General features: G+C 51.3%; 2 protein-coding genes across 2 annotated transcripts; one reads left to right on the top strand and one right to left on the bottom strand.

Moving 5' to 3' along the window:
* Positions 1–10,800: 10,800 nt before the first annotated feature.
* On the top strand, positions 10,801–11,472 carry LOC124654370 (dehydration-responsive element-binding protein 1B-like). Its single transcript, XM_047193379.1, has one exon. It carries the CDS (start codon positions 10,801–10,803, stop codon positions 11,470–11,472), a length of 672 nt encoding a protein of 223 aa, XP_047049335.1.
* A 3,841-nt stretch (positions 11,473–15,313) lies between these two features.
* Positions 15,314–16,237, bottom strand: LOC124653598 (dehydration-responsive element-binding protein 1B-like). The gene has a single exon (XM_047192662.1). It carries the CDS (start codon positions 16,169–16,171, stop codon positions 15,512–15,514), a length of 660 nt encoding a protein of 219 aa, XP_047048618.1. The 5' UTR covers positions 16,172–16,237; the 3' UTR covers positions 15,314–15,511.
* Between the last annotated feature and the right edge of the window lie 17 nt (positions 16,238–16,254).

The following is a 16,254-nucleotide window of genomic DNA, read 5'->3' as shown; positions in this document are numbered from 1 at the left end:
GACAACGACATCGACCTGCACCAGCCATCAACCGCACGGCACAACCAGACGTGCTGCACACGGGGCGCCCCTACGTGCGACGCAGCAGGCTGTCTCGCTCGCGCGGCCTCCATCGCCGGCTCGTCTCCACCGTCATCGCCCGGGACATCGACAACGTCGCCATCAGCTCCGATCTGCGCGTTGTCCACGCCATGGCGCGTATCGCGCCGCCGTCGGTCTGATCAACCGACCCCGCGCACGTCTACGCCAAGCACGTCCCCGAGCACGCGCCTACCACCGATCGAGCATCCGGGTGCCGCTGCGTCTCCCCTTCGGGCCGCAGTGCCGCCGCCTTTGGTCCATGCTACCGGCCTCCGACGCGCGTTCCGAGGCGTGTACGTCGCTGGTGGTCTCCCGCCGCTGCACGGACTCGCGCCCGGCAGCTACGCCGTCCCCTCGGGCCGTGGCATCGCTGCACGCGGTCACCTTCGCCGTCCCCCGCGCATCGATGTCCGAGGCCACCACAGCGCCACCCCTTCGGCGCGGGTCGCCTCCATCCGTGCATGGTCTTCGTCACGCCGCCGGGTCTTCCTCGCCTACTTCGTGTACCGCCGCCGCGCCTCCACCCCAGGTCACCGCTAGGCTCGCCAACCACTTCAGGTCGCGCTGGGCTCGCCGACCACCGCAACGCCCGTCTAGGCATCCAGCATGACCACCCCAGGTCACCGCTGGGTTAGCCGCCTTCTACGTCTTCGTACACTACAGCTTTGCCTCCAGCGTCCTCGCATCTTCCCACCCTACGCCACATGCTTCTCTACTCCGACACCCGTCGTCGAGACTCGCCTCTTTCCCAACTACACCACCTGCTCCTCTACTCCGACACCCGTCGTCGAGACCTCCTCTACTAGTCTACTCCAACATGGCGCGCACTTTTGGCCAAATCGTATGGTAGTTTAGATTAAAAGATAGAGTTTATCTCGTGCACGGTTAGGTGCACGCCCGAATTAGAAAGTCCCATGGACTATAAATATGTATCTAGGGTTATCAGAAAAGGAGGACAATCACGTTCACAACAAACACAAACCAGGCGCATCGCCACCCCTTCTTTCGAGGGTTTCTCCCGGTAAGCATCATGCTGCCTAGATCGCATCTTGCGATCTAGGCAGCACAACGTTTATTCGTTTACCTTGTGTTGCTCGTACTGAAGCGTTGTTGATGGCGAGTAGCACTACTTATCGTAGATATTTTGGGGCTTGCATAGATGCTTTTCTTACGCATATCTGCTTAGCTATGCCGTCCCTCGATATCTAGCTGCCCTTACGCCTATCCAGGTGTAAGGGCAGCATCTTGCTTGTTCGTTGCTTAGTAGATCTAATCTGTTATAGTTGCTCCTTGATTCTTCAAGGATTAGTTTGATATCCGTATGGTTAGGCCTTGCAAACGGGTTGAACGATCCGGTAGCGCATTAGGTATGGTTTGTTAGTCCTAAGAGGGATGTTCCGGGAATTAACTTAACGTTGGTTTTTAGGCCTCTTTTAGGGTTAACTTTCCGTTATCTTGCGTGTCTATTAGGCTCAACTACGCGTAGGATGTTCTGATCATACGGTGAAAACCTTAAACTGTCGTAGATTAGTTTAGCTTTGTTTTGATCAAGCAGGATCCCCATGTCATTGAAAATCCATCGTGAACCATGGGGCGATCGGCTCTTTGAGCCGATCCACAGGGCAACCTGAGAGCCGATAGGGCTCGTATTTAATGTTTACATGTCTACCATGCAGGAGCCTAATCGAAGCAACTCTACACCTTCCTGGCCAGGTATAGGTCAGGTGGCACGCCCTTGCAAACCGCCAGGACGTGTGCCGGAACAATTTGCGGGACGACGTCGAGGGACCAGGGCCCACTGCCGCCTTGGAAGCCTCCCGGCTCTTCGTGTTGTTTAACCACTGCTCGCGGGTGCGCTTTGGCAGGCAACACATTCTGGCACGCCCAGTGGGACATCGGGACAATCTTCCGCAACAACCATGTCGTCATCTGCACCTCAGGCGGCGGAACCAGTCAAGTATGAAGATCTGCCTCCTGAGCATAAGAAGAGATATGATGAGCTCAAGGCTATCTTGGAAGCCGATCTCATCGGCGCTTTTGAGAAAACCCGTTCGCGCGGGATCAAGTTCAAAGGGTTCCAACCCGGAGGTGCGCTAGATGGACTAGATCTATCTCTCCCTTCGGACGAACGTACCAGAGCCCTGCGACAGGAAATCGACTATGCCGTTGCTCACTCTCTGCATCGGCATTCTGAGAGCTTGGTGAACACTCTGGAGCGTGTCGCGCTCAATGTGGTGCAAGAAGTCATGAAGCACAAGTACTCTCCGTCAGGACCTGCTCTAGGAACTCATCAAGGAGAGATACCATTCTATACCAGGCCGCCATCGCCATTCACGACACCAGCTCCACAGCAACAAGGTTCACCGGCGTACATGGTCTACAAGGTTGGAGGTGATCCGGGCGATTACCAATTCCTGTACGAGCCGCCCAAGGAGATTCCACATGGATACGTGTGCACATACATGCCGGACTGCAACAACTGGATGACCCAGGTTACAGCAGGAAGGACTGCCACGGCAGGAGGAGTTGCTGGAGCAGGAAGCAGTTCTGGAGCAGATGCTGAGAAACAGGCGTGGCTAACTAAATATGCCACCAATACAAGTCATGAACGATCAACTTCTGCAGCTCCTACGGTGGATGAGATCACCACAATCATGAGAGACCGGTTCGGCATCCTGCCGAAGAAGAGAATGATCGGCTATTCCAAGCCGTATCCCAACGACTACGACCTGATCCCGCTGCCACCTAAGTATCGGCTCCCTGACTTCAAAAAAATTAGTGGATCAGAAGGAACCAGCTCAATCGAGCACGTGAGCCGATACTTGGCACAGTTGGGCATGGTCTCAGCTTCAGACGAGCTGCGTGTGAGGTTCTTCTCACAATCTCTCACGGGTCCGGCCTTTGGGTGGTACACCTCGTTACTAGCAAACTCGGTTCAGACGTGGAAGCAGTTGGAGGAGCAATTCCACGAGCAATACCATACAGAAGCTACTGAAGCTGGCCTTGCCGATCTGACACAAGTTCGGCAGAGACGAGGAGAGACGGTATCTGAGTACATCCAGAGGTTCGGGACCGTCGGGAACCGATGTTATTCGGTTCGCCTATCCGAGAAGGAAGCGGTCGAGCTGGCGATAGCAGGATTATCGGCGCCGCTCCGAGATGTGACCTTCCAAGCCGAGTACGATTCAACGGCGCACATGGTTCAGAAGTTGACAGCATATGAACAGCGCCATCCAGAATTGTACCAGGACAAGTACAAGCGCGTCGCCCTGATCGAGACAGACGAAGATGAAGATCCTGTAGGAGATCAGGAGGTCGCCGTAGCTGAGTGGACTCGGGGGGCAAAACCCGTGTCCTGTAAGTGGGTGAAGCAACCAGGGCCTGTGAAGGGGTTTGACTTCGATTTGAGCAAAACGGAGCAAATTTTTGATTTGCTGCTGAAGGAGAAACAGCTGAAGTTACCCGAAGGCCACAAAATCCCCACGCCACAAGAAGTGAACGGCAAGCCATACTGCAAATGGCATCACACGTTCACCCATGCCACCAACGACTGTAAAGTCTTGCGCGGACAGATTCAGATGGCGATAGAACAAGGCCGATTACTCTTCGGTCAGTTTGCCATGGGAGTTGACACGCAGCCGTTTCCAGAGGTCAACATGGTAGATCTCAGCCATTGCATAGGACGCGAGCCAGGTTTCTCGTTTGATATCAATATGGCAGGGCTTGCAGATCACCATGGCAAGGATAAGCCCGAGAGCAGCCGCTCCCACGGCAAAGGCGAAGAGGAGGCCGATCCTCACGATCGGCCCCAAATGATGAAAAGTGGTGAATCCTCAGTAAGCTTTACGATGGAAAAGGAGGCCGATTCTAGCGATCGGCTAAAGCCAACCTCAACATGCCTTCTGCCGGTACGCGACATGGATTTAGCAGGCGACGGAAAGCTGGGGTATGGGTTTACATCGGCTGATGAATTAGAAGAAATTGACATTGGCCCTGGGGATAAGCCACGACCAACATTTGTCAGCAAAAAGTTGGATCCGCAGCTGAAGAGCCAGTTGATAGCCCTGTTGAAGGAATACCCAGATTGTTTCGCATGGGACTACACAGAAATGCCTGGGTTAGACAGGAGCATTATCGAGCATCGGCTCCCTCTGAAGAAAGGATTTCGGCCGTTCCAGCAACGCGCCCGACAAATGAAGGCCGAAATCTTGGTGGAAGTCAAGAAAGAGATCCAGAAGATGTTAGACGCCGGGTTCATCAGGCCATGCAGGTACGCTGAATGGATTTCCAATGTCGTACCTGTGGAGAAAAAGGATGGCTGGTGGCGCGTCGCCATAGATTTTCGGAATCTCAACAGTGCCACCCCAAAGGATGAATACCCAATGCCAGTAGCAGAGACCTTGATCAATGCAGCGGCTGGTCATAAAGTTCTAAGCTTCATGGATGGTAATGCCGGCTACAACCAGATCTTTATGGCTCCGGAAGATATAAACAAAACTACGTTCAGAGTGCCAGGCTCGGTGGGCTTGTTTGAATACGTAGTTATGACATTCGGACTGAAGAATGCTGGCGCAACGTACCAAAGGGCCATGAATTACATCTTTCACGATTTGATCGGCAAATTGGTCGAGATTTACATCGATGACGTGGTGGTTAAGTCTGTTTTGGTGGACGGGCACTTGGAAGATTTACGGCACGTCCTCGACCAAACTAGGAAGTTCGGACTAAGAATGAATCCAAAAAAGTGCGCCTTTGGTGTGACGGCCGGTCAGTTCTTGGGTTTCCTGGTCCATGAGCGTGGGATTGAGATCGGCCTGAAAAGTCAAGAGGCGGTGCGGACGATGAAGCCCCCCACCACGAAGAAGGAGCTCCAGTGTCTCATTGGCAAAATCAATTTCGTCAGAAGATTTATCTCTAACCTGTCAGGACGAATCGAGCCATTCATGGGACTGGTCAAAATTAAATCTGACGAGGAGTTTCGCTGGGGGCAGAGCAACAGAAAGCATTTGACGATATTAAGGAATACTTGACGAAGCCACCTGTGTTGGTTCCACCACAGCAAGACAGACCCTTCTACATTTATCTGTCAGTAGCTGACACCTCTATCGCGTCAGTGGTGGTGCAGGTTTATGATGGTCTAGAGAAAGTGGTTTTCTACCTCAGCAGAAGGATGGTAGATGCAGAAACAAGGTACCTCGAGATCGAGAAGTTGTGCCTTTGCCTGTTCTTTACCTGCACCAAGATTCAGCACATCTTACTGAAGGCAGAAATCATCGTCATCTGCAAATCGGATGTCATCAAGCACATGTTATCGGCTCCTGTATTGAAAGGCCGACTCGGCAAATGGATGTTTGCTCTATCGGAATTTGATATCCGGTATCAACCCGCGAAAGCGGTCAAGGGACAAGCACTGGCTGATCTTATTGCTGAGCGCATAAACACGGACGTAGCGGCACTATCCGTGCGTGCATGGACCATGTTCTTCGATGGATCGGTCTGTGAAGATGGCTGTGGCATCGGCATGCTACTCGTGTCGCCCCGGGGGGCAACGTACTCCTTCTCCATCAGGTTATCTACGCCTTGCACTAACAATGTTGCTGAATATGAGGCGATATGCAAGGGAATGGAGTTGCTATTAGACGCCGGAGCGGAGGCAGTGGAGATCTTTGGGGATTCCAAATTGGTAATTTCTCAACTCACGGAGCAGTACAAGTGTGAAAGTGGGTCACTTTTCCCGTTATGGATGCAATGCCGTGAGCTGATGGCCCAGTTCAGGTATATCAACTTCCATTGGATCCCAAGGACGCAAAATACCAAGGCAAACGACCTGGCACAGACGGCGTCAGGATACAAAGACGTGGTTGAGGAAGCCTATTTTCAGGTGCACCTCATGGAGCCCGATGATTGGAGAGCCGATATCTTCAATTACTTGAAGGATCCGGCTCGGGGGACACCTAAACGGATAAGATACAGGGCCATGAAGTACGTCCTGATTGGGGATGACATGTTCTACAGGACCTTGGAAGGGTTACTTCTCAAATGTTTGGGGCCAGCCGAGTCCAATCGGCTTTTGCATGAGGTACATGAAGGTGCTTGTGGAACTCACCAATCGGCTCATAAGATGAAATGGCTGATCAGGCGATCGGGATTTTTCTGGCCCACTATGCTTGAAGATTGTTTCCAGTACTATAAAGGGTGTCAGGCATGTCAGAGGTTTGGGAGCATTCAGATGGTACCTGCATCAGCAATGAATCCTATCATCAAGCCGTGGCCATTCCGAGGATGGGGCATGGATATGATCGGCAAGATACATCCTCCTTCGAGCAAAGGTCATGTATGTGTTCTGGCCATTACAGATTATTTTACCAAATGGGTAGAGGCCGTCCCTATGAAGGCAGTCAATGCATCAGATGTTGTCAATTTTGTGAAGGAGCATGTCATTCACAGATTCGGAATTCCCGTACTATCACGACCGATGGAGGTTCGGTTTTCGTTTCGAAGGAGTTTAGGAAATTCTGTGATGATATGGGAATCAAGTCGATCCGATCGTCGCCATACTACGCTCAAGCAAACGGACAGGCTGAAGCGTCCAACAAAAGTTTGATCAAGCTGATTAAAAGAAAGATCGACGAGAATCCTAGACGTTGGCACGAAATATTATCAGAAGCTTTGTGGGCCTACCGCATGTCGTGTCATGGAGCGATAAAAACCTCGCCATACCATCTGGTCTATGGACAAGAAGCCGTGTTACCTTGGGAAATCCAAGCCGGGTCGAGAAGGGTTACATTTCAGAATGATCTAACTACTGAAGAATATGCAGCCCTGATGAGCGACAGTATTGAGGATGCAACGGAACTTAGACTTTGGTCACTTGAGAAGATCAAAGAGAATAAGGCCAAGGTGGCCCGGGCATATAATAAGAAATTGAAGCCAAAGGAGTTCCAGGTGGGTGATCTGGTATGGGAAGCTGTATTGCCGTTGGGGACTAAGGATAAAATATATGGAAAGTGGTCTCCAAATTGGCACGGCCCGTACAAAATCGACCAAGTTTTAAAGGGTAATGCATATATGCTCGAGCAGTTGGACGGCTGGAAGTTCCCAGTGGCTGTCAATGGCCAGCATCTCAAGAAGTATTGCCCTAGCATGTGGGATGATGAGCAGTAAGATATGGAGGCCGATACACGAAATCGGCCAGCATCTCAAGAAGTATTTCCCAAGCATGTGGGATGATGAGCAGTAAGATATGGAGGCCGATACACGAAATCGGCCAGCAGAAAGGAAGAAGATATGAAATCGGGCGATTAGAAGATAAATTGGAAGAACCTTTTTCATTGATTCAAAGGGGGACTTTACAATGAAGAGCTAATCGCTCTCAAAAGGGGTCATCTGAGTGCTATTGCACTACTATTAGCCCTATACTACTTCCTAATCTAAGGGCTGTCACTGCCCTCGTCGTCGTCGCCATCGGCGCTGCTACCGGCGAGCTCTTCGTCGCCGCTGATGAAGCCGCCAGTAGCGTCTTCATCCTCCTCGTCGTCGTCATCGTCATCTGACCAAGCCCAGCCTCGAAGGCGCTTGGCCGGTGGGTACCCGGTGTCGGAGGAGTCCTCTTCTTCAGACTCCTCCGCTTCTTCTTCCTCTTCATCGGAGGAAGGATCCATCTCCCATGAGAGGAGGTCGTCTTCGCACGCCGCTTCCAGCTCCCCGTCGACGAGGAACCGGAGGTCTTCTTCTCCGATGGTGCGGGGTTCGTCGGCTTCCGACTCGATGGAGAAGTCCCATTCTCTGGCGTCCCAATGCTCAGGCGCGAGAGCATCGTAGATGGCCATCTGATTGACTTCCGGCTCCAGCTCACTCGAGGAAGAGGATTGGGAGGACATGGCTACAGAAGGAGAGGGTTTTTTGACGGACGGCTGGTTTGGAGCAGGGGGATGAAGAAGGGAACTGTTCGATGTGGATAAATAAAGAAAATATAGTGGAGATTTAATGCTCGGACAGTTTCCAAGGACGTGGTGCCAAAGTTGTCAAATCGTGCAGAGGAGTTGAGAAGGAAAGACGTCATGATGAAGAATACTGCGACGGTTCTGCTCTGCCACGACATGACCCCTCGAAGGAAAAACAGAGTGGTTTTGAAATTATCATTACCAAAACCAGGGGGCATGTATTATCACCGGATTTTGGCCAAATCAAGAGATGGGCCGTAAGTGAAGATGAGCTTGAAAGATACACGTATGGAGCATCTTTGAAGCGGCCTTGCGCGAGGAGTTTGGGCTTAATTGCCCGTGTATCTGTAATATAGTAGATCGTATGGTAGTTTAGATTAAAAGATAGAGTTTATCTCGTGCACGGTTAGGTGCACGCCCGAATTAGAAAGTCCCTTGGACTATAAATATGTATCTAGGGTTATCAGAAAAGGAGGACAATCACGTTCACAACAAACACAAACCAGGCGCATCGCCACCCCTTCTTTCGAGGGTTTCTCCCGGGTAAGCATCATGCTGCCTAGATCGCATCTTGCGATCTAGGCAGCACAACGTTTATTCGTTTACCTTGTGTTGCTCGTACTGAAGCGTTGTTGATGGAGAGTAGCACTACTTATCGTAGATATTTTGGGGCTTGCATAGATGCTTTTCTTACGCATATCTGCTTAGCTATGCCGTCCCTCGATATCTAGCTGCCCTTACGCCTATCCAGGTGTAAGGGCAGCATCTTGCTTGTTCGTTGCTTAGTAGATCTAATCTGTTATAGTTGCTCCTTGATTCTTCAAGGATTAGTTTGATATCCCTATGGTTAGGCCTTGCAAACGGGTTGAACGATCCGGTAGCGCGTTAGGTATGGTTTGTTAGTCCTAAGAGGGATGTTTCGGGAATTAACTTAACGTTGGTTTTTATGCCTCTTTTAGGGTTAACTTTCCGTTATCTTGCGTGTCTATTAGGCTCAACTACGCGTAGGATGTTCCGATCATACGGTGAAAACCTTAAACTGTCGTAGATTAGTTTAGCTTTGTTTTGATCAAGCAGGATCCCCATGTCATTGAAAATCCATCGTGAACCATGGGGCGATCGGCTCTTTGAGCCGATCCACAGGGCAACCTGAGAGCCGATAGGGCTCGTATTTAATGTTTACATGTCTACCATGCAGGAGCCTAATCGAAGCAACTCTACACCTTCCTGGCCAGGTATAGGTCAGGTGGCACACCCTTGCAAACCGCCAGGACGTGTGCCGGAACAATTTGCGGGACGACGTCGAGGGACCAGGAAGCCTCCCGGCTCTTCGTGTTGTTTAACCACTGCTCGCGGGTGCGCTTTGGCAGGCAACAACTTTGTAATGTTTCGTACCCCCGCACGCCCGTGCGCGGCAACACCGGTACATGCCTTCGTCCCCGACGCGTCCCCGGGCCTAGCAGGCTCGGACCGGCGCCTCGTCTTCATCGGCTTCGACGACGTCTTCATCGGCATCGCCTCTACGACTTCCTCGACCGCGTCACCGCCGAGTTCTTCTATGCATACTCGGTTCTGGCAAAACCAGAGTATGCCTTCGTCCTCGACGTGCGCCTGGTTCTGGCAAAACTATGGTTGCACTTCGTCCTCGACGGCTCAGACTGCATCGACTTCGGCATCGACCATCTCCACAACTGCCTCGGCGCGTCTCTGTCACTCTCCTCGCACACCACCTCGCCCGCGGCTACATCGACACTGGCACCCGGCCACGACATCAACCACGGCAATCCCTCGCGCGGCTCCCTCGACCAAAGCTGCAGCACCCACGCTCTCGGCTACCTCGACATCGGCATAAAGGGCTACCACCTCGCCTACGCCTCACCAGCTTCCTCTACAGTCCAAGCATCCGCGACGCAACTCCGTCCATGACGCTCCCGCTATGACTGCGGGGGAGTGTCAGCCCGTTGGTTCCTACCTTCGGCTTCTCTCCGGTCTCGACCGTCCGCGACACTACTGTTGTTCACGTCGCTACCGCTACGACTGCGGGGGAGTGTTAGAGTATATTTGGTAGTTATAGATTACACGGGATTGTATTAGGATTGTTTCCATATTCTCCCTAGGAGGTTTCTTAGCTTCCAAGTCTTGTACTCTATATATACTCGCCCATGAGGCGCAATACAACATCCATCATATTCCGTCAATCCCTCTCGCTCTCTATCCTTCAACAGAAAAGAAGAAAGCAGGCAGGCAGGCAGCTGGCAAAGACAAAATCGTGATAGTGTATCCTTTCTTTTCCAATTTCAACTCCTGGGAGTGCTTTTTTAGGCATACGGTTCTAGCTGCAAAATAATGGCCACGAAAGAGACACACCAGCGGCCACCGCAATTGGGTAGCCGATGACTCGAGAATAGTTCCAGAAGTAGCTCACATTCGTTCCTGTGTTGTGCGGAGAACGGTGATCGAGCAGCTCCGATTGGTTAATTTGGAGTCAGATTTAGATGATGGATCGAACAAACTTTACTCAGTGGAGGTCGGGCCAAGTGGCGAGATATTTCTTCCCATTTTTGGCAGCAGCAAGGATGCCAGTATGGGGCAAATAAGTGATGCGTCGCTTTACTTGAATATATATCTAGTGGCTAGAGAAATGGAGTGCCGACGTGCTGTGCCCATTCCGTTTGCCTATATATCCTCCCCCGCCGCATTCTTCTTTCTCCCACCCAAATTCGATCAACAAAACCACTCACTCACCCACAGGCCACTCCGCTGCCTCTCGACTTACATGGACGCCGCCGCCGACACCGCCTCCCCGTCCGACTCCGGCCAGGAGGAGCAGGCGCGCCACAGGACGGTCTGCTCGGAGCCACCCAAGCGGCCCGCGGGCCGCACCAAGTTCCACGAGACGCGCCACCCGCTCTACCGCGGCGTGCGGCGCCGGGGCCGCGTCGGCCAGTGGGTGTGCGAGATGCGCGTCCAGGGGGGCAGGGGCTACAGGCTCTGGCTCGGCACCTTCGCCAGTGCCGAGATAGCCGCGCGCGCGCACGACGCCGCCGCGCTCGCGCTCTCCGGCAGCGCTGCCTGCCTCAACTTCGCCGACTCCGCGTGGCGGATGCTCCCCGTGCTCGCCGCCGGCTCCTCTGGCTTCGGCAGCGCGCGGGAGATCAAGGAAGCCGTCGCCCTCGCCGTCGTCGCGTTTCAGCTATGCCCAGTCGCGGAGTCCTCCCTAGCCGCGGAGACGGACGTCAACGGCTCGCCCACGCCCACCGCTCTGTTCTACATGTCATCCGGAGACCTGCTGGAGCTCGACGAAGAGCACTGGTTCGGCGGCATGGTTGCGGGGACCTACTACGAGAGCCTTGCGCAGGGCATGCTCGTGGAGCCGCCGGACGCCGGAGCGTGGGGTGAGGACGGCAGCGTGGCGGAGACGCCGCTCTGGAGCTACATGTTCCAGTAGTCAAGGACAGGAAAGTTCTACGTACAGTACTAGTCTCCTTCGATATATACAGCAAAGCTCTACGTACATACTCTGGTCTGGATGATCCAAACAACGTGGTTGGATAGATCGAGATTTTTTGGCAAAATGATCGCGGAAAGAACATGGAGCATCTAAATGAAATGTTACTACCTACATATCGATTTTTTTAGTCTTAAGTGTGTATCTAGGTCGCTAATTTAACCTATATAATATAAACTATATAAAACAGAAATTATACCATTAGAAAATAGAGCATCTATAGTTTCTAGTGATATTTTTTGTGTGATATATACCTTATATAAGTTGATTAAATTGGTAACCTAGGGCTACATGAAAGACTAATAAACCGATTTTTTTTTTTGGTAAAGTGATAGACACTAAAGAAAATATAGACTAACTAAATGCAACATTATTTGCCACCCTAAGGATCAAGGGGGGCTCAGGGTAAAGGTCTTAGATAAAAAATAAATAAATGTTCACTCAACAAGTGGTTATTTAAACTCATAAATGAAAATTGGGTATGGTAATAACTACTAGTACAAACAAATATTTTCATTCTAGCATCATATCCCAAGTCCAAACTAAACCTTCAGACTCCCGCTTTAGGAAAGGCTTGCTCAAGGTGGAAGAAGAGTTTTTTTCTAGAGGCTCTTTAAAGATAGGGAATGACCTAGATACTCGGTTTGGAAAGATTGTTGGCTTGGAGATAAGGTCATCTCCAATGGCCTCCCGTCTAACGAATTATTGTTCGGTCCGTTTGGGTTCGGATGCGGTAGCCCGCAGACATAACATAGGTCGCGTTCCGTACGCGGGCGAAGGCAGCCCCAAGACGGCCAAAAGCGCAAAAAAAAGTAAGGCGTGGAAAAAGAAACAATAATTTACATATGATTGGGGTCCGAAAGTCCCCAGTTTTTCATACAAAGAAGAAGAAAATAGCATAGATAATGCCTGCTGCGGGGATGCTTGCCGACCGGCCGCCTCCTAGTCCTCGTCATCGAGGTTGATGAAAACCTGCAGCGGGGGCCACACATTGGCCACTGGTGGAGGCGACATCATGTACTCTTGGGCCGGTGGTGGCGTCGGCACCGCCGCCGCCTCTCGGGAGGCCCGAATAAACTCATCGAGGAGGGGCCATTTGGCGCGCTCCTCCACCAAGGTCGCGCGGGATGGCCTCCTCCTTCCTCAGTTCGTGGGCATCCCCCTCCATCGGCTGGTAGTCGAGGTCGCCGATGTCTTAGGAAGATCAGTTAGGCTGGGTAATCAGACAGTGGTGGGTCCAAGCACGTTAATCCACAAGATGTGGCCGAGAACCCATCCAGGTGATCTTTTTCTGGAAGTCCTGGTGGCCAAGCGAGCTGACGCGGTGATCTGACGTGTCTCGCTCTTTGGTGGCTCCTTCCTGAATCCTATGGCCAACAAGGCAAAGCCTAGATGTTCGGGCAAGTGATCTTGCGCCAGCGGTTGGTCCTCTATGGCGCGTACTGTCGCTGCAACGGATTTGTTATTTCTTATTTGCGCGCCGTCCAAACCTATCATTTTCACAAGAGGACATGATATTTACCTGTGAAACCTGGATAAATAATAAATTTAAACCAGATTTTGAGGATGGTCTTGAATTCAGTCAAGAGATGAAAAACCACGGTGGGCTGGAAGTGAAAATTACAGCTCCTCCATTTTTATTCTATACTACTTCCGTTTCAAGGAATAAGACGCCCTCGTTTTACGAGCTTTTTGTTTGATCAAAAATTACTTTAAATAGATAAAAATGTGTGTATGAAATAAGTATCATTAAAAAGTGTTTTTCAATACGAATCTAACGATATTAATTACATATAATATAATCAAGAATTTATTGTTTAATTTTCATGGTCAAAGTTCCTCTTGAAATATGCGTGTGCATTATTCCTTGAAACGGAGGTAGTATAACCTTCTAAATAAATTTACATAAAAAGTAGGGGGAAGTGTGCGGCGACCCAAGAGACTCGGACTACACCTACATCAGTTTGGTAGCATCTTCTGTGCTCTCCCGTCTGTAGCGTTCGTTAGAGCATCTCCAGCCGCGTCCCCAAAAGCGTTCCTCAAAGGAATTTGGGGGATGCCGGCAAAAAAAATGTCCCAGTCGCGTGCCCTAAAGGCCGCTTCCGTCCGGTCGTGCTTCAAATATTGTCCGGCGTCCCTAGCCCATCCCCTGTGTTTAAAGACTCTATCAGGGACGCCGGACACGACTTTTACACTTGCTTTTTATTTGGAGGTCGCGTTTGGAGGACGTGACTTGGAAAGGGACCTCCTCCAAACGTAAATTTGGTCCGAACGTCCCCCAAACGACCAATCCGGCGCTTTTGCCGGACGTCGGTTGGGAGATGCGACTGGAGAAAGCAATATCTAGCCGGTGTAGATGCACCTTTGGCTTTGCTTTTTCCGTTTTGAATTTGTTGTCCTTTTGTTAAACTTTGAACCTTTTTAGACATGGTTTCCATGTTGGGAAAACACTTGTACGTTGTCGGGTTTCTTTGTTTATTAGTGAGGTTGGGTGGTTAGGAGGGTGGTTGTACCCCTAGCCCACCAGAGTTCAAACCCCAGGTTTGACATCTGCGTGTCTCATAAAGGCGGAATATTCATTCAGTGGGAGGCGACGTTCCCGTCGACAGCGAGGCGCCTGTGGTGACTTCGTCAATTTCAAGATCCAATCCGCCGGCTCAGTCGTCCGGAGGTGCTCATAGGGGTAGGGTGTGCGTGTGTGCGTTCATAGGGGTGAGTGTATGCGCGTGTATGTGAGCGTCTGCGTTTGTACTGTGTTTCTCAAAAAAAAAACGTGAGATTGGGTGGGTAGAAGGTCGCTTGTACCCTCAGACCACCAGAGTTCAAATTCTAGGTTTAGCATCTATGTCTCATATAATCGGAATATTTTTTTAGTGGGAGATGACCCGTTGATAGCGAGGCGTCCGTGGTGATTTTGTCAATTTAAAGATCCGATCCGCGTGCTCAGTCTTTCGGAGGTGCTTATAGGCGTAGGGTGTACGTGTGTGCGTTCATTGTTGTGAGTGTATGCACGTATACATCAGCATCTGTGTTTGTAATTTGTTTTTTAAAATCATTTTCACAAGTTCTTGACCAATGGTGACGTTCTAGTCGAGTTACGTGTGAATAATCGAAGCACTACTCATTATATCATCTTTAGCAAATATAGAAACGAGGAACTTTTAGAACACCTGTACGATTGCATGCGTTTTTTAAAAAAATTTGTAGTGACTAATTTTCTTTTTAGGTAAATATCTCTCTCAGACAAGAGGTTACCGTCTAAGACATAGTGGTAACCGAGTACTGTGTAGCCATGCCATATGTATTATTATATTACATACTTCCTCCGTTTCTTTTTAATTGATTCAACCACGTTGAATCAATTAAAAGAGAACGGGTTGAATCAATTAAAAGAGAACGGAGGGAGTAAAAGACAAAGCTTGTGAATAGAGTTCACTATGTACAGTATGTAATTCTGTACGTACCCTGTCACTAAATAAGCTGCTCATCTTTGTCAGGAAAACAAATTCTAAATTTAAACATTTGTAAATCTAAAAAAATGTTGAGTAGATTTTTTGTTTAGAACCAAGGAGTATAAAGATTATTCTTTTCCCTCGTGAATGTTAATGCGCAACATGGTGGATGCGACTACACATCATAGTCATAGTGGGAGCCGCAAGTCCCAAAGCATTTGCACAAGCGGACAAGCTGTCGTTCAACAGTGACGTTCTTGTCCTTTGCGTGCCTTAAAATATTTAATTTAAGCTCGTGGAGTGCACCTGTGCACGACAGACACCTCACGTTCAGTATAAAATAACTGAAGTAGCAATTGCACCTTTCCCAAATATAGAAACCGGATCTTGATCTTGACAATGAAGGAAGAACACATACTACTACTCTGCATAATCAGAGCTCAGAGGAGAAGAGAATCAGAGGCTACATATGTGCAGGTAGCACTAGAACTATAATTTTTACAGTCCATGATTACACGAACAATTAATTAGCTCCACAGCGGCGTCTCCACAACCCCGCCGTCCTCACGCCACGCTCCGGCGTCCGGCGGCTCGACGAGCATGCCCTGCGCGAGGCTCTCGTAGTACGGGCCGGCGACCATGCCCCCGAACCAGTGCTCGTCGTCGAGCTCCAGCAGGTCGCCCGACGACATGTAGAACAGGGCGGCGGCCGGCGTCGGCGAGCCGAGGACGACCTTCTCGGCTGCGGCCAGGACGGCCGCGGACGCGATAGGGGTAGCAGTGAACGCGACGACGGCGAGCGCGACGGCGGCCTTGACCTCCCGCGCGCTGCCGAAGCCGAAGGAGCCGGCGGCGAGGACCGGCAGCATCCGCCAGGCGGAGTCTGCGAAGTTGAGGCAGGCGTCGGGGCCCGAGAGCGCGAGCGCGGCGGCGTCGTGCGCGCGCGCCGCCATCTCGGCGGTGGCGAAGGTGCCGAGCCAGAGCCTGGAGCCCCGGGCGCCCTGCACGCGCATCTCGCACACCCACTGCCCGACGCGGCCGCGGCGGCGCACGCCGCGGTACACCGGGTGGCGCGTCTCGCGGAACTTGGTCCGCCCCGCGGGGCGCTTCGGCGGCTCCGAGGTCACCGTCCTGTGGCGCGATTGCTGCTGGTCCTGGCCGGACGTGGACGCGGAGGCGGCGTCCATCTCGGTTCGAGAGCCTGTGTACTGGAGATGGTTGCTCTGTGTTGGGCTGGGTAGCTGTGTGCTGAGCGGCGGTGGAGCTTGGT

This window comes from Lolium rigidum, chromosome 5 (genome assembly GCF_022539505.1).
Source record: "Lolium rigidum isolate FL_2022 chromosome 5, APGP_CSIRO_Lrig_0.1, whole genome shotgun sequence".
Taxonomy (NCBI): Eukaryota; Viridiplantae; Streptophyta; class Magnoliopsida; order Poales; family Poaceae; genus Lolium; species Lolium rigidum.
This window is presented reverse-complemented; position numbering and strand designations above follow the sequence as displayed.